Source organism: Staurois parvus, unplaced genomic scaffold (assembly GCF_062004578.1).
Source record: "Staurois parvus isolate SC_StPar_1 unplaced genomic scaffold, SC_StPar_1.0 ptg000321l, whole genome shotgun sequence".
In the NCBI taxonomy this organism is placed as follows: Eukaryota; Metazoa; Chordata; class Amphibia; order Anura; family Ranidae; genus Staurois; species Staurois parvus.
Genome location: NW_028318117.1, coordinates 10,640,602 through 10,661,626, shown reverse-complemented (window position 1 = coordinate 10,661,626; position 21,025 = coordinate 10,640,602). Strand labels below are relative to the sequence as shown.

General features: G+C 40.4%; 1 protein-coding gene across 1 annotated transcript in view; it reads left to right on the top strand.

Moving 5' to 3' along the window:
• The window catches only part of LOC149457434 (myeloperoxidase-like), a 29,954-nt gene extending 16,630 nt beyond the window's left edge, over window positions 1-13,324 (top strand). The window contains exons 6-13 of the mRNA XM_089683798.1: window positions 131-337; window positions 1,304-1,619; window positions 3,334-3,494; window positions 3,573-3,825; window positions 3,996-4,166; window positions 4,264-4,501; window positions 7,649-7,853; window positions 8,927-13,324. Coding sequence (XP_089539924.1) covers window positions 131-337; window positions 1,304-1,619; window positions 3,334-3,494; window positions 3,573-3,825; window positions 3,996-4,166; window positions 4,264-4,501; window positions 7,649-7,850 — 1,548 coding nt within the window. The 3' untranslated portion in view covers window positions 7,851-7,853; window positions 8,927-13,324. The remainder of the gene's footprint in view (window positions 1-130; window positions 338-1,303; window positions 1,620-3,333; window positions 3,495-3,572; window positions 3,826-3,995; window positions 4,167-4,263; window positions 4,502-7,648; window positions 7,854-8,926) is intronic.
• Window positions 13,325-21,025: the final 7,701 nt, after the last annotated feature.

The window sequence follows — 21,025 nt, the reverse complement described above, 5'->3', positions numbered from 1 at the left end:
AATATTGCACAGATTCCCGCATCACATAAGTGTAAACAGGGCCTTAAGAAATGCCAACACAGATTCAAACCTATAATTTACAAATACCATTTTGGTGTAACATATTTTTAATTCTCTCACTTCCACTAAGGCACGTCAAGTATCCAATGAGATTGTCAGATTCCCCACTGAGGAAATAACTCTGGACAATGACAGGGCTCTTGCCTTTATGCAGTGGGGGCAATGGACTGATCATGACCTTGACCTGTCCCCTGAAACCCCTTCAAAATCCACATTCCTGGAAGGGATTGACTGTGACATCAGCTGTGCCCGGGAGCCCCCCTGCTTTCCTCTCAAGGTAAACATGTGCTATAAGAAGATCCCATCATTGTGGGAAGTCTGGGCATTTGATATGTAATTAAAGGATAACTAAATCTATGAACAAAAATACAATTTTTGCAGCATATGAGTCCCTTGGATGTGGTGGCTGCATTTGTTTTTTGTTTTTTTTAAGCTAAAAACATTTTTAGCAAGGGCAGAAAATGTTCGTTGAACTTGCCAGACATGCAGGGTGCTTGTCACTTCCTATGAGCTGACATGAAAGCATAAAATGATATTTTTTTTTGTGAAAAATCAACCCCCATATAACTGAGATGAATAAAGCCAGACCTGATTAAAATTCAACCTGGGTAGCAACCATGGCTCACACAGCCACTTCATCTAAGGACTAAGAATGCAAAGCCTCATGCACACAGGCGTATGAATTTAAACTCAAAATATGCTAGATTTTTTCTGCTAGAAAATGGCAGAATACATGCTTCTAATGTTGTGCATGTATGTCGTTTATGCGCATATGTACACCTTATGCTTGTAAGGCATTGAGCATAAATGCATTCTATTGGCCAGAATATTAATTTATTCTTGCCATTGGAATACATTTAGGTGTATTAGCCTGCATATATGTGTGTTTACACATGTAAATTAAGCTCAAATACTCCTCAAAGAATGCACATTTGGTAATTTTTTTCCTGTAAACGCTCCTTTTCAAATACGCCTGTAAACGCCTATGTGTCCATGACCAGTGCATTTTACGCTGAATGCCTGTATATGCAGCGTTTTTTTTAGTCCCATGTTCATGATCCCTCCACATTTTGTGGGAGTTTAGATGCTCTAGATGCTTTTTAACTGTAAAGGGTGTTATGTGCTCAGTTCTGTAATGATATCCATTAGATTTTTATTCAGTTTATACTTCTAGGTCAGAGTATAGTTTTGTATGCTGGAAAATTGATTGCATTATAGCCTGGAATGCCTTTTCTGTTCGCAGATCCCACAAAATGACCCACGCTTCACTAATCGCAGTGACTGTATTCCACTGTTTCGCTCATCTCCTGTGTGTACACCAGGATCTCCAGTTAGAGAACAGATGAATATACTTACCTCGTTTATTGATGGCAGCCAGGTATATGGTAGTGATTTGCCATTGGCTGCTAAGCTTCGGAATAACACAAACCAGCTGGGCCTTATGGCCATTAACCAGAATTTCACAGACAATGGCCTGGCATATCTGCCCTTTGACACTGCCGAGCCAGACTTTTGTGAATTGACAAACAAATCATCTGGAATTCCCTGCTTTCTGGGAGGTAAGTGATGTTGGGCAAAGGTGTTCATCTTTCTTTTAGACAAATAACTACTATTATAAATGATAATAGATGCAGTATACAGTCCATACAGTATATTGCCCATGTCCATATTGGATAACTTAAGCTGGCTATACCCTATTAGTTTTTCAAACAAACATTCATATAAACATTCATAGAAAAATTCTCAGTACATTTGATGACTTGACAAACGCTGTTCAAAACTACTTCAACATATCATTTGCTTTTAACATTCAATTATGGAATAAATAGATGAAAACCACATTCTCTGTTACAAATGTTTTCATTCGATCCCTGAATCGGCCAAATTTTGATCTAAGGCCAGCTTAATGTGGTAGTAAACTCCATAATAAGGCTTACCTGAAGGTATAGTGAATATCTCCTAAACGTGCACCATATAGGAGATATTTGAATATGTAGCAGCCAGTGACGTAACCAGAACAGGAGGGGGGCTTTTATTTTTCCGGGAACTTTAACACTGCTTTAAGGCTGTACGAGTCTGTTCTATAAGCCACTGCACAAAGAATATTGACAGACCTTAGAAGAAATGCAATTTTTTAAAACTGTACAGTATATAATTTTAATGTTTTACATATATTTCTATTATTATTCTTTTGTTTGAACCAGTTTTTTAGGCCATTTTATTGTGAAGGACTCATGCACAGGTGTTCATTGTGCCAAATTTTGTAACATATGGCCACATTTCTGCACCTGGGAACCACAGGTGTTGCGTACAGCACAGACTGCATTCAGAGTTGTATGCCTGTACGCATGTGTGTCTACACTAGTACTGACAGAGTACTACCAAATGCTTTAATTAAAGTGGACCTTAACTGAATCTGAGCAACAAAAACAGAAAACGATATTTTATCCAGTTTTAATATTCAAAGTAAACCCCCCATCCATCCATGTCTCTATGCTTTATTTTGCTGAAAAATCACTTTGAAGAACACCCCCTAGCATTTCTGGCCAGGGCCAACTTAAGTAAGGGAAGGTGATTTATGTAGCATTTACTTCCTGGAATCCATCTTCCCTTAGAGTAAGCATGTAGGAAAGAGGGTGTGCTTAGCTTATAAATCCCCTCCTCCCCTCCTGAAGACTCCTGGGATGCGTGACATCATCCGACTAGGCCTGGAAACCAGGACCAAATAATTGGAGAAATGTAGGAAAAAACTGTCTAAATCAAGAAAATATTTATTTTCCTATCTATTTACTATTGCTAGGAGCATAAGGATTAAAATAGTCAGTGTTGATTGACAGAGTTTAGTTCCACTTTAATTTACGTAGATATTACATCTGTGGCTCTCAGGCACCATAATACAGCTTTATTATATGTCACATGGCCAAATACGCTCATGTACATGAGCTCTTAAGATACAAATCCAACAAAAACTTTGTAATTCATTTGTATAGAGCTGGAAAGGATTAAACGCTTCAGGTTTTTATCTGTTTCTTGGATGGGTAGATTAATCCCCACTTCCAGATAAGACATTTTTAACACACAATTTAAGATTAAAACCTTGGGAAATGTTGTTGTCAGTACCTTCCCATTCTAAGGATACCTACCCCCCACCAAACAGAATGAAATGCTCAGAGAAATTATGGACTGTTCTTCAATGAAACTGGACAGGAACTAATGATGCATTTGGTCTTTATCTGTACTTTTTGTTGTATCCTCTGCTTTCATTACCGTCAGGAGACCCTCGTGTCAGTGAACAGCCTGGTCTTACTGCTTACCACACTCTGTTCGTTCGAGAACACAACCGTATAGCAACAGAGCTACGCAGAATGAACCCCAGATGGTCTGGAGAGACTCTATATCAAGAAGCCAGGAAAATTGTAGGGGGACAACTTCAGGTACCATATAAGTTGGTTTTTCTTATTCATGATTCATTCTAAGCCCTGGCAATCACTATAATTTTTTTTATTTGACAGAAAATAACTTTTTACGACTGGTTGCCTTTACTGTTGGGATCAGAATTGGAACAGGTCCTCCCAAGGTACAGAGGATACAATGAGTCTGTGGACCCAAGAGTGGCCAATGTATTTACCGTTGTGTTTCGTATGGGCCATACTCTGATACAGCCTGTCATCTACCGCCTCGATGACGGTTATCGCCCTCTTATGCCAGAACCACAGGTTCCACTTCATATGACTTTCTTCAACAGCTGGAGAGTGGTCAGACAAGGTAATCTGATTCACATTTTTGTATAAAATCGAATGTAGAAGTGATAATGCATGTGTCATTGATATTAACGATTATTAAGATATATGAAAAAAGAATATTCATGTAGCAATGTGTACAGCACATACCATGCATCTAGTATGTCTTTTTTTTTTTTTGCATTCGTTGTGCAGGAGGGATCGATCCTCTGCTCCGTGGTCTCATGGCTAACCGAGCCAAACTTAACCGTCAGAACCAGCTGGTGGTGGATGAATTAAGGGAACGTCTGTTCAAGCTTTTCAAGCGGACTGGTCTCGATTTACCAGCTATTAACATGCAAAGAGGCAGAGAACATGGACTGCCAGGTACTTGTCACCGATTGACTTTTTTTCCATCATTTCTAAACACAGTAGCTAGTTCTGTATAGGACTGTGTCCTCATATATGATTATTTCTTTCCCAGGATACAATGCATACCGGAGGTTTTGTGGACTTTCTGCTCCCCGCAATATGCAGGAGTTGGCTACTGTGCTGAATAACACCCAACTAGCTCAAAGATTCATAAATCTTTATGGCACTCCTGAAAATATTGACATCTGGGTTGGAGGGGTTGCTGAAACTCTGGTCCGCAATGGCAGAATTGGGAAGTTACTCACCTGTCTGATTGGAAACCAGATGCGGAGGGCCAGAGATGGAGATCGGTGAGTATTTATGAAACTCTACTCTGTTGAAGACTTTAGGGGAATAATAAATCTTGTGGCCAAATACCCTACCTATGTAGATGATCTCACCTTTGTCTATTTTCTGTTAAAAAGCCTATTGTTTCTTGAGCACAATGGCTTAAAGATCAACTCTACAATTGTGATAAAGTAAAAAAAAAAAGAAGCCAGCATGTTTAAAAGTAAAAAGCAGCTCTTGCTGCAATACTCACCTTCTTTCCAAAGACTTGCTTCTCTGATGTCTACCTATGGGGTGAATGATGCCCACTGTCATTCAACCTACTTCTCTAAACCCACATCATCATGGATACACCCCCTAGGGGTACATCACCATGCCAGTTTGGGCTCAGAGTACTCCAAGACAGAATGACACTCAGACATCATTGCTTCAAACACCCAAAAAACAAGGAAGGACCCATGACTTGATGTGACTATCTAGAAGGTATGGAAGGTATAAAGGAATTAAAAAAAATATGTGGGGTGCTTTAGGAAGACCCCAAGAAACAAGTCAATGAGCCCAAATAGTTATTTAACTGCCTCTGTCCTCTTCCCTTTAGCTAGCTCCATAATGTTAGGCAGCCCATAATTAAGTCAATTTCTTTTTTAATTCAAACACCAGGTTAAACTAAAAAAAAAAATGACTCCTATCCACACCTTTGATGTGGATGTGGATTTTCCCCACTGCAAGAAGACTCCCCCGCTGTCAAAATACACTGATCAGCTTTGCAGGCTATAGCTTGCAGCGCTGATTGAGCGGGGAAAATCCAACAAGGAGTTTGTACAGAAGAGAAATGGTAGGTGAACTTCTGTGCTACCACAGTGCCTATACATGGATTGAAATTTGACTGGTCCATGCAGAAATGGCTGAAATTCGATCCATGCATGACCAGCTTAAGCTTGTCTAAAAAAAACAGGTGTTGCTGTGCACTCCTATTAAACTTCTCATAGTGTTATGGGAGTCATTTTCATGGGTTCATCCTGGACTTTTTTTTTGTTTTATATGTAGCCCCCTCCTAGTTAGGTGCTAGGATGTGTATAGTTAGGTTAATCATAGCTGTATTTCTCTGCTTACCAGAGAGGCTGTCAGGTAAATTCAGTGTGGTATTCTGCTAAACAGAGTGCTGTGATTGATGAGTTAGGTCTGCTCATGCTGCTCTGGTGCTGTTGGAATTTGTCTGAGTTCTGCCCACCTTCGGGAAGCTATGAGAGCCTTCCAGAACATGGGTAGGGGCTGGGCAAAAGCACAGCATGATTATGAATACAGCCCTGGCCAATTGCAGGGGAGGGTTGCCCCACTGAATCCTGGGAGTGGTATTTATGTTTGGAGAGCACATGGGTTCAGTGTCTTTCCTGGGAGTGGATTGCACCAGCCAGGCTGGAGGAAGGCTGCCTCACCTGGCACTTGCTGAGATGTGGCCTCAGGTGGGTTGACCTGAGGGCCTGAAGTTAGAGAGAGTGACCCTGTTTCTTCAATAAGCTGACTGAGGGGAGCTGTCTGCCAAAGTTCTGTTTGGTATCACTGGAGGGTTTTGCTTGGAAGATTGGAAGGAGAAAACCATTCTGTCCCTGAGCCTTGAGAGTATTGACACTAAGATATTTGGGGATTCTGTGCTCTTGCTACCTCCCCTGGTGTTTGATAGTCAGCGTGGGTCTGGAAAAAGGGAATGTTGGCTAGTGTTCTGAAGAGCTTGTCCAAGTGTTGCTACTACAAAGGACTTTGCTCAGCTACCTTATCTTTGGGCTGTCGCAGTCTGTCGTAACTGCCTTATACCTGAGGAGCTAAACCTTGTAACTACTACTACTACTGCTAAAGGGACTTTACTTACTCCCAAACTACTTGCTGCTATACGTTACAATAGAAGTCTGCTATTTACTGTCAGCCAAGACTTCATAAATGTTCAACTAAGAGATCAGCTAGATGTCCTCAGTGTGAATAGTTCTAATTTTGGAGTATCTTACTACAATTCCCCATCCCTATCCCCAGTTCTACAATAAAACTCCAAAAATAAACATCCCCTAGACTGGTCATTGGAGACAACGAGTGGAAGTGTCTGTGTGTATTTAGCTGAAGGAATACACTATTCCTGTGTGGGTACACTGTGTGGGTGAATTAAGGGGAAACCGGGACATCATATAAGCAGCCCTCGCAAGGGTAGCGCTACATATATATTGTTTAAGATTTTGTATATAGGTAAAATAGTTCAAAATGGATCCTAAACATTGCATCTTCTCTTTAAACCTCTCATTCCTCGAACTCTCTTAGACCATTTAGTTCTTTGTTACATTTTCTACAGAAATAAGAATCCAAATATTTTGCTATGGGTAGAAGCTTCCAGCTCACTGTTGGTTAACTACCAGTTATTCTAGAGCAGGGGTGTCCAAACTTTTTTCAAAGAGGGCCAGATTGGATGAAGTGAACATGGTGGAGGGCCGAACATTTTTCAGAACATTCTTTGAACCATTACAATTAAATGCAAATAAATTATTTTATGCCAAGTTAATTGCAAACAACATACTTTTCATTTCATAACATTAAGATCAACTGACAGCTGAGTTTTCACAATGTATTGAAAATAAATTAAAAAAAACTTACCTGCACTAATGTGAAGGGTGAAAAAGGTAGCTGGAGCTGAAGTTTCTGCTCGGCAGCCGGGAGGGGAAGAGAAACACACTTCACGCTGGAAGCCCGGCCCTGACGTCACCGCCCTCTGTCGCTCCCAGCGCGGCGCAGTCACGCATGCGCACTGCTCTCAAGCAGAAGACTGTCTGCCACAGAAGGGAGGGCCGTGCGACAGCCGCATTTACACAGACCAGGGAGAACGTGCCGCAGTCAGGCATGCGCACTGCCCTCTGCTCTCAAGCAGAAGACTGTCTCCCATAGAAGGGAGGGCCGTGGGAAGGCCACATTACACAGAGCAGGGAGGGCTGTTGGAGGGCCGTATTAAACCGACCCCCGGGCCGTAAATGGCCCGCGGGCTGAACTTTGGACATGCCTGTTCTAGAGGTAGCTCTACTCAGAATGAAGATCTGTAAACAATTTTTTCCAGAAAATCCAGAGAAAACATCTGGTAGCTCTAACATCAAGCATAATAAAGTTGAATGTTTAAATATCTAACTTATTTTCCTCAGATTTTATTTTGAGAACCCTGGGGTGTTCACATCAGCTCAGAGAGCTTCAATACAAAGAGCGACTCTTGCACGTGTCATCTGTGATAACACCAGGATTTCAAAGGTCCCTCGAAATGTCTTTTTGGGTAACCAGTATCCTCAGGATTTTATGAGATGTTCCAACATTCCAGCTATGGATCTAAGACCATGGAGGAGACCCTAAAATGTATGTAAACAATGCATTTCTCTTATTTGCTCATTAAATATACTATTGAAAGTGTTTTGATATATCTGTTCCATAAGTGAAAAACAAAGTTGTTCATCCAGTCAGAAAACTTGCAAACAGATAACTCCTGTGCTATCTTCCTGTGGACTATCAATTACTCTCTGTTATCTCCATGGACTATAAAAGACCTCCTTCTGTTATGGAGAATAGAGGGAGATGCTATGTAGTCGTTATGCAGTGTTATGAAGTCATAACACACTCCCTGTTCTTGGATGACAATGCTGATCAATACGGTTGTCACCCTAGGACAGGAAGTGTGTTAATGGCAGTCATACCCATCTAAAATAAAGGAAAAAAGTGTGGAAAAAAAAAGAAAATAATGCAGCCACCACATCTAATCACTGGTAAGATACAATATTATCTGTTTGTTTGTTTTTTCTTGACTTTAGATACGCTTTAAGCAAATTGCAAGTCTGCACTTCCATTGGAAACATTTATTGTGAGCTAAGATGGGCTGGTGTTGTACATTAACCACTTCAATACCAGCATGTTTTACCCCTTCATTTCCAAGTCATTTTTCAATGCTTGACTGACAATTACTGGGTCATACAATAGTGTACCCAAATACATTTCTTAATTTTATTTTACTATTTAAAGAAAATAACACCAAACATTAAAAAAAAAAAACTTTGTTTCTCTTAGGCCAGCCAAAGATCAGTTTTTTTTCTATCAGCCAGTAGACTCATTGGAAAAAAAACTGAACAGATTCCTCTATTCACACAAAATGGCTAGAGGAATCCCCCTGCTGTGTTATTATATTTTGACTCCTCTACTGTCAGAAAACCCTGATCGCTGCTGCAGCCAATTGTCTTCAGCACTGATCAAAAACATTTTTTTCAACAAGCTGGTTCAAGAGATGCTGATCGTTAGATTGATGCCTGTGGTGGTCATGCTTTCAAGGCTTTGACTGTCTCATGGCAATGGCAGATGGCTGTCTGCCAACAACTTCTGGGGGAGAGCAATAAGACAAGTTATACATTTCTAATCATGGTATTATATTTCTTCTATTTCAGATCAACTACTGTACATCTATTCAGAAACCAAAACCTGACTAGGAAGACATTGATGCATAGAAGAAAGCAAATACCCCCCAAATCTCATGCTTAGGTCAACTGCCTTTTTTCAACTTATATTAAAAGGAAACATTATAACAGCAATGTTTATTATGAATGAATGAAGTAATTGCCCCAAATGTGATTCTAGGATAGTTTACTGAGGATGACTATTTCACATGTATTGCCTTTGGAATTAAGAGCTATTTTTACTTATATCTTACCAGTTTCCCTGGTGATAAGAAAGGTGCACTTAAAGCCTTCTGACATTTTTGCACCTTTTTTTTTCTTTGGAAGAGACATGGGTTGGTGTCATAAGTAGGGATCATATTTTGGGTGCCCCTATTGTGTGATCCAACCATGCCAATGCATTGTGTGGAAGTTAGTGTTAGACTTTTATGCTCCTGCACCCTCAAGGCACCGTAAACAGTGGATACATAGCTGTATCCTGGGCTAGTATTATTTAGTCCAAAGGGGGGCACACATTTTTGTTCTAATTTGTAACATAAATGGTAAAGAAGAACAGAACATATTCCATGTTTTCTGATTGCAAATATGGACATGCAAATTGGCTTGATCCACTGAAACCTCAAGCTGAGCAGGTCCATCTGTAGCAGTTTACAGGTGGCTAATGAAAATTTTCAGCATTGTTTCTTCATATGTACCCAATAATATAGAGTGCTCCTGCCTAGTACATCATTGTTTTGCCAGAAATCAGTATGAATTTTGAAGTAAATCTGAACTCCTTACTTGAATGGGTAGAAAGAGAAATGTCCCTTCTTCTACAGCTCACATGTAAACAATAGTTCGAATCTCCTGTCCTGATATTACCTACAGGTATGCATCTTTAGTATGTTCAGGTGCCATTGAAAATGAATGGCTCCACAACCCACTATCACATGCATGATGCATTGCTGTGCATTGTGTTATAATGCATGTGACCACTGTTTCGCTGTTGAAGGAGGAATGGCTCTTATTATTACATGGAGCAATAATAAACAGATAATATCTAGTCTGAAAGGCATTAAAGTATATATGTTCCCTGTATTCAGAATAGACAGCTTTAGTGTGTATAGAGAATATAGGCTAAGAAATGTCTAGAAACAAGAAATGTTACTGTGATGTTAGGCAGTTCTATGTAATGTTACCAGTTTCAAGTGCTCTCCATGGCTGATACCCTAGCAAAGTCCTCAGTTAGTTTCTGATCTGCACAGTAAGTGGCTACGTCCACTGTGACTCAAATAATGGTTCAATGTATGATTTTCCTTATTGTTGTCATTTTTCTAGCAATTTAAAGCTGTAAATATATTATTTTATCCTGTAATCTGAGCAATAGTATGGAAAATTTGATATAATTTGGGAAATACAGTATATCAAACTTTCATATCTTATAGTGGCAGACCAACAAATATAAACATAAATATCTATGTTTTATAGATCTAAATATCAGTGACTGATTTTCATACAGAATTGCTTTTCTGGTTCCTGTCATATATGCATGGTTACAAATTTCACTTAATATATAAGGAACATTTAAAGCTGAATTCCAACCTGCCTTTATTTTTGTTTTCCTTCCATCAACATGCTAATGACATTTTAAATACAACCTTTCCTTTTCTATTAAATGCCTTATTTTTGGACCAGTGATATCATCACTGGATTTCTGTGCATATCTGTGTAATACATGCAGATCATGGCTGGTGGGAGGAACCAGAAGAATGTTGTACACAGCTCCCTGAAAACATCACATCACCCACCTCTTTACCCCTCTCTAGAGCCCTCAGCCCTGAAACAAACAGTGGGCAAATATCAAAAGGTGGAAGTCAGTCTGAAAGAGTGGGCATTTCATTTGCATGAAGACTGCTCTAGATAATGCCCACATGAACCTTTATGAGTGAAAGAACTGAAATCCAATGAATTTGCAACTGTGCAAGACTGAGGATAAGGCTGGAGTTCAGCTTTAACTGTACCCTCTTTACGTGGTTTTATATGTATTTATGGCTTGCTCTTAAAAAAGGGAGGATAATATGTTTACAGCACATCCCACCACTACCACCCCTATCCATATCCAGTCAATCTTACCAGGCAGCCAGTTGCTGAAGCCCAAAAGCCCACCCGCACTCCACACTGTACTTGAATTAAAATAAAAATGGGCATAACATCTTGAAAGTCTGATTTGTTTATCAGACAATCAAGTAACATCAAGCACACACTGCGAGCCTTCCGCCTCAGGCCATACCCCCAATACATTTCACCCGTAACTGGGCATAATCATGGAGGCAGAGGCAGTCAAAGGGGAGATGACTAAAATACACACGGATTGCCGAATAGTACTCTCACCATGATTAACCACTTGCTGACCACGCTATAGCCGAACGATAACTACAGTACGGTCAACAGTTCTGGGAGGGCGCCATATAAAGTTCTCCTAGAACCGCTGCCCCCCCCGTTGGTGCCCAGCGCTCTTTGTGATTGTTGTGTCTGATCGTATGTCACGGTAAAGGGTCAATCGCAGCGGCTCTTTACCACATGACCAGCTGTGTCTAATCATGTTCATGATGTAAACACACTTGCCGTTTATCGGCATTACTTTCCTCGTGCGAGGAAAGCACTGCCAATAATCGGCAAGTGTGAAAAGAGACATCTACACTGATAATCAGTGCCCTGATTATCAGTGCAACCCCAACAGTGCCCATCAGTGCTGTCTATCAATGCCAGTCAGGGTCCATCAGTGCTGACAATCAGTGCCCAGCAGTGCTGCCAATCTGTGCCCATCAGTGTTGCCAGTCAGTGCCCATCAGTGCTACCAATCAATGCCCATCAGTGCTGCCAGTCAGTGCCGTTTATCAGTGCTGCCTATTAGTGCCCATCAGTTTTGCCTATTAGTGCCCATCATTGCTGCCTATCAGTGCAGCCTCATCAGTGCCTCCTCATCAATGCCCGCCAGTGCTGCCTCAACAGTTTAGCCTATCAGTGCCCATGAATGCTACCTATCAGTGCCCATCAGTGCAGCTTATCAGTGCCCATCAGTGCTGCCTATCAGTGCCTATCCGTGCAGCCTCTTCAATGCACATCAGTGGTACAGTGTTGCACGACTGCACAATTTTCATGCAAAGTGCGACATTGCTGAAAGCTGAAAATTGGGGGTAAGAGGGCAAAAGTGCCTGGTAGGCAAGTGGTTAAGCCTAGTTATGGGTGAAATGCGTTGGTTGTGTAGCCTAGGTTGGAAGGCTCATAGTGTGTGTTGGAAGCTACTTGCTTGTCTAATAAATGAATTGGACATCCAAGATGTCATTGGTGTGCAGAGCTTTTTTCTTGAATGTAGTTTGTTTTATGTTCACATAAGTACAGCAGAGTTATATGATATGCTGCTTTAGTTGATATTTTGGCTTGCTTATAGCAAGAAAAGAAGCACACAACCAGGGGCGGACTGACAACTCATGGGGCCCCCGGGCAATAGGGGATCATGGGGCCCCTGTGTCCTTGCCCAAACGCAAAAAAGCCTATGAAAAAGGTACCAGGGGCATTTCATGGGGCCCCCTACTGACCCCGGGCCCTCGGGCAGTGCCCGAGTTTCCAAATGGTCAGTCCGCGCCTGCACACAACTCACCCTTGCAGTGTGCTTCACGCCCCGACAGTGGTGCTCAGAAATAAACCTTCTTTCAAGGAATAGATAGGTGAAGTCAATAAATTATTGGCAGTCCAGCATTTCCTCTATTATTCCTTTAGTGAGAATGCTGGCGTGCTGGAAATTTATTGACTTTACATTTTTGCTTAACCTACTTCTTTTTGCATTGTTTTAGTAAATAATTACCTGCTAATTTTGATATACTGCATGCTATCATTGTATATTAATATTACTAGCTAACCAGTGATACATAGTTATGCAATATTTTACCTGAAGACTAAAGTATGTATAGCCTAAACTGTTTTCTTTGTTTAGTATAGAGTAAGAAAGTGTTAGAACCCCTGTCAAGTTTCTATTGGTATCTCTGTCCCCTCCGAGGAGATTCATCCTTTTGTTTGTCCTTTTAACCATTGCCACAGATACAGAATGTTATGGGAAAACCAAAAATTTAGAATTGTAACCAGAACAAAAAAGGAGAAAAAAATCTTTCAGTTGGGACACTTGTTTTAATGGCAATTGAAGAGAGTTCCCCTTACTTTACAGAAATTTCCTCTTGCCTCTACAGGACAAAAAAAGAAGGAAAATCTCCCCAATGGGATAGACAGCAAAAAAAATACTTGACGGGTTTTAATTTTACCCTACTCTACTAAGAGCATAAAAAATATTTTTCCTATACATATTAATTAATCTATATCAGTAAATATATCAATAAAAATCTTAATTTGAAGAGATCTTTTGTGTTTTTTTTTTATTTTTATTGCTTTAAACATGCAATACAATATAATTACAATAAGAACATTCTTTCAAAGAAGCATCTGATTCTCATGTCTCCATATACATGTTCATGCTAGAGAGCATTGTCATATTGACCACAGTACATACAATCCAATATATTCACATCTTAAAAGGTACAAAGAAAAAGTGAATATAGTTGTGGTCAGGGGCGGACTGACCATTTGGAAACTCGGGCACTGCCCAAGGGCCCGGGGTCAGTAGGGGGCCCCATGAGATGCCCCCGGTACCTTTTTCATAGGCTTTTTTGAGTTTGGACAAGGACACAGGGGCCCCATGATTCCCTATTGCCTGGGGGCCCCATGAGTTGTCTGTCCGCCCCTGGTTGTGGTCTCCCACTGGGGGGTAAGTTGTAAGAGGGAATCCAAAGGCACTTGTCAAAACTCTTTGGGGATCCTCTAGTAGTGTTGGTAGGAATCACAGAATTGATTAACTTTTTCCACTTGGGTAGGAGGGAGGTCTCTGCTAAGTGATTTCAATTTTTTGGGGGCATAAAACTATAATGCCCCTAACATTTTTTTGGCATGAATGATAATCAGATGAAGACTCTCCACCAGCCTCAAAAGACATGCTTTTGGAGGCCCAAGGTAATTTCAATATACCATAGCTGCATATCTGCATCCAGAAAGGTTGTAGCTTGGGGAAAGAAAATAGAGCAAGGAGAAAGTCAGCTGCATTAACACAAAGGCAAAAGCAGAGTCTAAATTTACGTTTTTAGAGCCATGTAGAAGTGTAGCATGTCTGTTGGTGAAGTCTAAACTGAATCAGTTTGTCCTGAGGTGAGATGAGGGAAGTCAAGATTCTTCAGTATCTTCCCATTCCTCTACTTTTTTTTTATGATTTTACTACCACTTTAATTCGAAGCACCTTAATGCTTCAAGAATTTCTTAATGGCAGTGCTAGTGGTTCCATGTTTAGAGAAAAAGGGTAGGAGACAGGGGGCAGCTCTGTCTAATGCCCATGAAAATTGTAAAGGGTTTGATCTTTGCTTGAGGGGCCATATGCAGTATATAGCAGTTCCACCCAACTCAATTGTGTATTTTTTTAGATGCAAATTTATTACAAACAGGAAAGTAATCAAAGCTAGAAGACCTAACTGGACCTTTCATCTGTACAACAGTACAGACAAGGAAGTGCAGAAGTTCAAAATCCCAAATAACTGTGCAAAAAGCAAAGCAGTATTTTGATGGAATGTTGAGTAAAAAAGAGGCATGACACCTCCAGCGGGTCACTTTGTGTTTGGCATTTTATAAGCTTCTCTAAGGCCTAAGCTATATTAGTAGCAATAGCTAACTGACAAAGTAAATGGCTCCCTATGGTGTAAACTATAAAAGTAACATGTAATAGTGATTAATCATGTATAATAGCACATGGCTGAAATTATGTGTGACTGCAACTATGATTCTGCATCTTAAAGCCCCATGTACAAGGGACACTTCTGAACGATGGAAACTGACTGCTGGAAAATGTAGGTTAAAAAACGTCTGTTTAGCCCAGTTTGCATAATCCGTTTATGCGCATTTATGTGCGTTTTGCGTTTAGAAGCATTTTTTAAAGATAAGCACAGGAGAACCTCCCAAATGCCGAGAATGCACTGAAAAGTGGTAAATGATTAACTATTTCAGACTGTTTCAGAGAAATACAGAGAGTAGAAGCAGAGACAGCAGTATGTGTTGAGATAATTAGGTGTGAGTTGCTCATTAACATTTCTTTTGTTTCCAAGGGTGGGAAGTTGTCTGGTGGAGTGAATCTTTAAGGTCACCTGGCAGGGGTTCTTCATGAGGAATTTGAGGTGTGAATGGGCATTAATATATCTTTTGTTTCCATGGGTGGGAGAACTCTGAGGTGTGAATTGGTCATTCCAATGTCTGACAAGCTTGGTAGGAACATCCTGTGTTCAGTGTTTTGTCCATCTGAGTACCTTGAAAATGCATTGCATGCATTTTTCATGATGAAAAAAGGATCTGAAAAGTATTTGGAACTAGAAGAGTTAAAAAAAATTTTCTAACGCAAACGCTTATAAACGCGATTTGCCACATTTACAAGCATTTTGGGTTTGAAACGCTGATAAAATCGACTGCTGAATGCAAATTTTCTGTGTTCAAAAAAACGACTGTAAACTCAAATGCCTGTAAATGACTGTAAACGAAGATGTGTACATTGACACAGGAAAACATTAGGGAGACTTCAGGGGCTGCTGAAAAAAACGCTGAACATCTCCTAAACGTGAGTTTATCAGCTGCAGTGTACATGAGCCCTAATTGTGTAGTTTACACCATAAATAACAATTATTTGTATCTGTTAGCAAGCAATTGCTACTCTTTAGCTGCAGGCAACTTACATTGCATAGCTAAAGTTGACTATACTCTAGCTGATTTTTAAACCAAAATTCATGCACAAAAATTTCAGTACATTTGACAGCTTGACAAATGTTATTTGAAAGTAGTTCAAAATTTGGTTTGCTTTTACCATTAGATTTTAGAATAAATGCACTTTACTGAAAGAAATTAATTCGTATGAGAAACATTTTTCCATCTTGCTCCTTCGAATTTTCTTTTCAATGCTGAAAACAAACATTAATTTGACCCATCAACGATTAGAAAATGAAACAAGTGTTATTAAAATGAAGCATTTTGAATAAAACTCTGCTAGTGTATAGCCAGCTTTACCTTTAGCTCTTTTGTTTATAGACCTTTAAGACTAACCTCTTTCAGCATAGCAGCCTTAGAAACAAATGTCTGCGTCAGTAATTGTTCAAGAAGGGAAACTGGGCCATGGATTCTTGAGTGTTTTTGATTGTTGAACAACAATTAGTATATTCCGAGACTTTTCAATGCTTTCCCAAGACTTCTGGTTGTGCTCCTCAGCCCTTAGCCTTGGTAAATAATAATGGTGACATCACCAACTCTGAGCCATTAAGTAATATTAAACAAGATAAAAACATTAGCCAAAGCCAACACTACCAGTTGGCACATTAATATGTATTTTAATGACAGATCTCACACCTGAATACTGTCTATGGACTAGAACAATTTTTACATTTCTGCTATGGGCCTATAGATTCGACAGTAACTGTTATAGACAAAAAACATGCCAAATCTAAACTAATGCACCATTTTTGTAATTTGTTTGTTGTGAGTTTAATAAACAATGTATAACACAGAAAAAAAATTACAAACACAAATTAAATTAATGACAACATAATGGATAGAAAAATAGGAATTACAAAAAGCAACAAAGTAATAGTTAATGTGAAAAGTGTAAGAGGGAGTTAATTAGAGCTGATTAGAGGAAACTAGTTAAAAAGGGGTTAAATAGGAACGCATTTTGTTTTAAAGACCCACAAATTTAAGAATTCGGAACCTCAGAACTGTAATCTGGAGATTGGAAGTCTAAACAGAACACTGCGCCTAAAACCAGAAGACCTGAACAGTGCACTGCAGAAATAACTTCAGGGTTGAACCTCAAATGATGTAAGTAAACAATATTTCCTTTTTAATAGAAAAAACGTTCTGTGCTGCTATAGGTATACATAGGACTATTGAAAAAGCTGCAAACACTTAGACCTAGACACCACCAGCACAAGGAAACAAAACAAATAAAATGGTGTTGCGCTAATATCAGTAGTACTAAGGACACAAAAACTCAAAGATTGGGGAGAAAAAATAACCCCAAAACAGAGGTTATAAGTATAAAGGCCTGAATGCAGACCTAAATAGGTGCAATATGAACTGTGACAAAGACAATGTGAGTAATAATCAGCAAGTGAACATAAATAATACATAAAAATGTAAAGGCCCGAACCCAGACCAAACTAAGTGCAATATAGATTGTGATGAAATACAACGTGAACAATTGTCACCAAGTGAACATAAATAATGTATTCAACATAATGGAACTAACATGTCCTAAATAAAAGTGCTACAAAACACCATGCAAAGAAAACTGTGCCAAAATCAAATGGCAAAAAATATGTGCAAAACTAATCATACAAGGTGCATGAAACTATAAATGCGTGAAACTATAAATGATTCATAAGTAATAAATAAAAATGTAAAGGCCTGAAACCAGACCAGACTAAGTGCAATATGGATTGTGATGAAAACAACGTGCACAATAATCAACAAGTGAACATAAATTATGTATTCAACATAATAGGACTAACACATCCTAAATAAAAATGGCACAAAAAGCGTTGTGCAACGAAAACTGTGCCAATCAAAAAGCAAAGAAATATATGTGTAAAACTAATCATACAAGGTGCATGAAACTAAAAATGCACCTTATAATCAGGATTGATGCCAGTGAAAAATGCACAGTGGAAATAAACGTGCGTCAACAAGCACAAAAAAATAATTAAAGCAACATGACATATAACAAATAAAGAGTGACCATCAAAATAAACATAAGTGATCATCAAATCGGCATAAAGTCCATGTAAGTAGACCGCCAACTCCAAACAAACAAAGCAGCTGGGTGAAATGAATGATAGATCTGTCACTGGCTAAAATGCCTCCTCACCTCCATGCCAAGACCCCAAGGGCTACACAGCTTTCAGGCCTCACACTCCAAGGGCCCTTAATAGATATCCAAGATGATAGATTCACACCGATCACAGGAATATGGCCTTCCTCACCGTATAACCGTAATGATTTCAGTAGTGTTGAAACTGGTAATCCTTTTCACAGGAACATCAGCCGGCTCAGACGCACCCCAAAGGAAAAAGAGAGAGCACTCCCATAGTGTAGTAATTTTAAAGCAAAAACTGTAATGGAGAAATGCCAAACAAACACTTACATCACATCAGTTGAAATCAGGCCTCAAACACATGTATTGATATGGGTTAATATATCCAGGGTGTACCAAAATGGCGGAGACCATCACCACACTCCGCTAACAGACCCACGCGTTATGTCACTGTCCCGTGACTTCATCAGGGTCATCAGTCACGGGACAGTGACGTAACGCATGGGTCTTGAAGAAGGCCATCTTGCTATGTCTGTTTTGCATGTGGAGGAGGAATGGAGTAGGCAGGGCCGGGACTGCAGCTGTGGAAGTCAGTAGAGCAGAGGCAGCGGCTGAAATGAACACAGCACCCAGGGCTGCGCTGTGCTGCCTGTCACACTGTGCAGAGCCAGAAAGCTGCAGCATGCAATGTCCGTGATAATTCTACATTTTCAGGACTTTGCCCAGAGCAATGACAGTCTGTGACAGCTGTCACAAATCTGTGAGTGTCCCAGGCATTTTGGGACTGTTGGCAACTATGAGGTCCATACTTAGTCTACTATCTTTTGTATCAAAAAGAATTATAATTCTTAGTTTAAAGCTTCATTTCCTGAGTATTTTTGAAGTTCCTCTTAGGAATGAAAACAGTCGTGTCTTCCCTAGTGTGGACTGGTTGTGAAAAATGATGTCCCACAGATGTGCAGAAATCATCTTCCCTCTGATCTTTAATGGCGTGTCTCTGTAAATTCATTCTTTTTTGTCATTCCTGTCCTGTTTTGCCAACATAAGATCCTTGGTTGAATATTTTGCATTGTATGAGGTACACAACATTATTGGAGGTACAGCTGTATGATCCTGTAATGCTGAAAGGCCCTTTTGCATGTGTGACACTTTTTAGTGGAATGCTTTGGCTGCACAGTTTGCAGCATTTTTTGTTGCAGGGCTTGGTTCCTTTACTTGCAATAGGGATGCACGGATACCATTTTCTTTATTGGTGAGTAGGAGTATCGATACTTTCGGTCAAGTACTCGCCGACACTGGATACCGATACTCTGCGGTGCGATTTGCATTAATGGATGCAAACTGCACTGAAAAGAATAGCATGCGATTTGAACTGGAATGCGATTCCTGTCCAAGTCACATGCAGCTTCCCCACTGCTCCTCTGTGAGCCCAGGCTTATCATAGCCCAAGTTCACACACAGGAGCAGTGTGGGATACATCCCTGCAGGCATCCCATGCTGAGTCTCAGTGGTAAGAGAGCAATCTCCGCCACTTTCTTTCCTCTCCTTGCAGCGATGACAGATAGGGCAAGAGGTCTTTTGTTGATCAGCAGCACCCTCGCATGGACATCCCATGCATCCATCCCATGCTGAGTCTCGCTGGCAAGAGAATCCCCACTGCTTTCTTTCCTCTCCTTGCGGAGATGACAGGTCAGGCTAGAGGGCTGTCCATGTCACGGTGCTGACCAATCAGATGCCGTCTAGCCTGATCTGTCATCGCTGCAAGGAGAGGAGAGAAAGCCACTTTGCAGGTTTGGAGATTTGAAATTCCCGAGGCTTTCTCTCCTCTCCTTGCAACAATGACAGTTTGGGGTAGACGGCATCTGATTGGTAAGCACTGTCCATGTCATGGTGCTGACCAAATCAACAGCCCTCTAGCCTGACCTGTCATCTCTGCAAGGAAAGGAAAGAAAGAGGTGGGGATTCTCTTACCAGCGAGACACAGCATGGGATGCCTGCAGCAAGGTTTCCTGCATCGCTCCTGTGTGAACTCAGGCTATGATAAGATGTAGGGAAACCGAGATTTGGACAGGAATCGCATTCCTGTTCAAAGCACATGCTAATCTTTGCAATGTAATTTGCATCTATTAACCTCCCTAATGGTATTCCCGAGTGTAGCTTGGGGTAAAATGTCTGTACCAAAAGCGGTAACCCCGAGCTACACTCGGGCTTACCATGCGGCGCTGCATAGGGAGTCCCTGCAGCACTTACCTTGTCCTTGGCCCCCCGATGTGTCCCCTGCAGCGTCCCCGGCCATCTCCTCCGGCTGATGCCGGAATCCGCCTCCTGTGTTCCGGTCCCTGTGACGACGGGACGTACGGGCGCCGCCGTCGCCGGCGGGAAATTTGAAAATTTAAAAAAAATGTCATTTTTATCAAAACCATTTTACATAGTAAAACATTGCTGTTTCAACCCATTTCACATACATTTTGTCCCTAGTGCTCTGTCCTGTCCCCTGTCTGCATTTTGATTGTTCTTTCTGCCTGGAAACTTAGAAAAGTCCATGGCGTCCAAAAAGTGTCCCTTTAGGTCAAAAGCGGGTTTAGATCAGCTAGAGAACAGTGATAGTAAATCAGAACCACTTGCAGAATTGAGTGATAATGATTCGTGGAGAAATTCGTCATCAGACACTGAAAACAATTTTGCGACTTTGCTCAGCGATGTGCGAACTTGGCGCTATATTTCAAATTTCAGTGATTTTGGTTTGATTATATTATTGAATTAAATGTATGATTTCGACTCTTGTTCAGACAGATTTCAGTGAGTTATTCCTAAAAATTACAGCCTACAGTAAAAAAACGACATATTTCTATGCAAAATAATGGTACCGCTTTCAGCACCAAAAATATGAAATAATCATATCGCTAGGGAGGTTAATGCAAATCACACTGCAAAGTATCGGTTAAGGTATCAGGAATATTTTCACAAGTAATGGTACTCATGAAAATACTCGGTATGAGCACAGATGCCCGTAATGGCGTATACCTAATTTGCAACTTTGCAATCAGGACTGAGTTTCCTTATCATTAATTTATGTCTGAGGTTGGGAGGTTGCCTGAAAGCCAGCATGGGGGATTGTTGGAATATTTCCTTCAGTGTTTCATCCTCTGTTATGATGGATTGCCGCTCTTTGG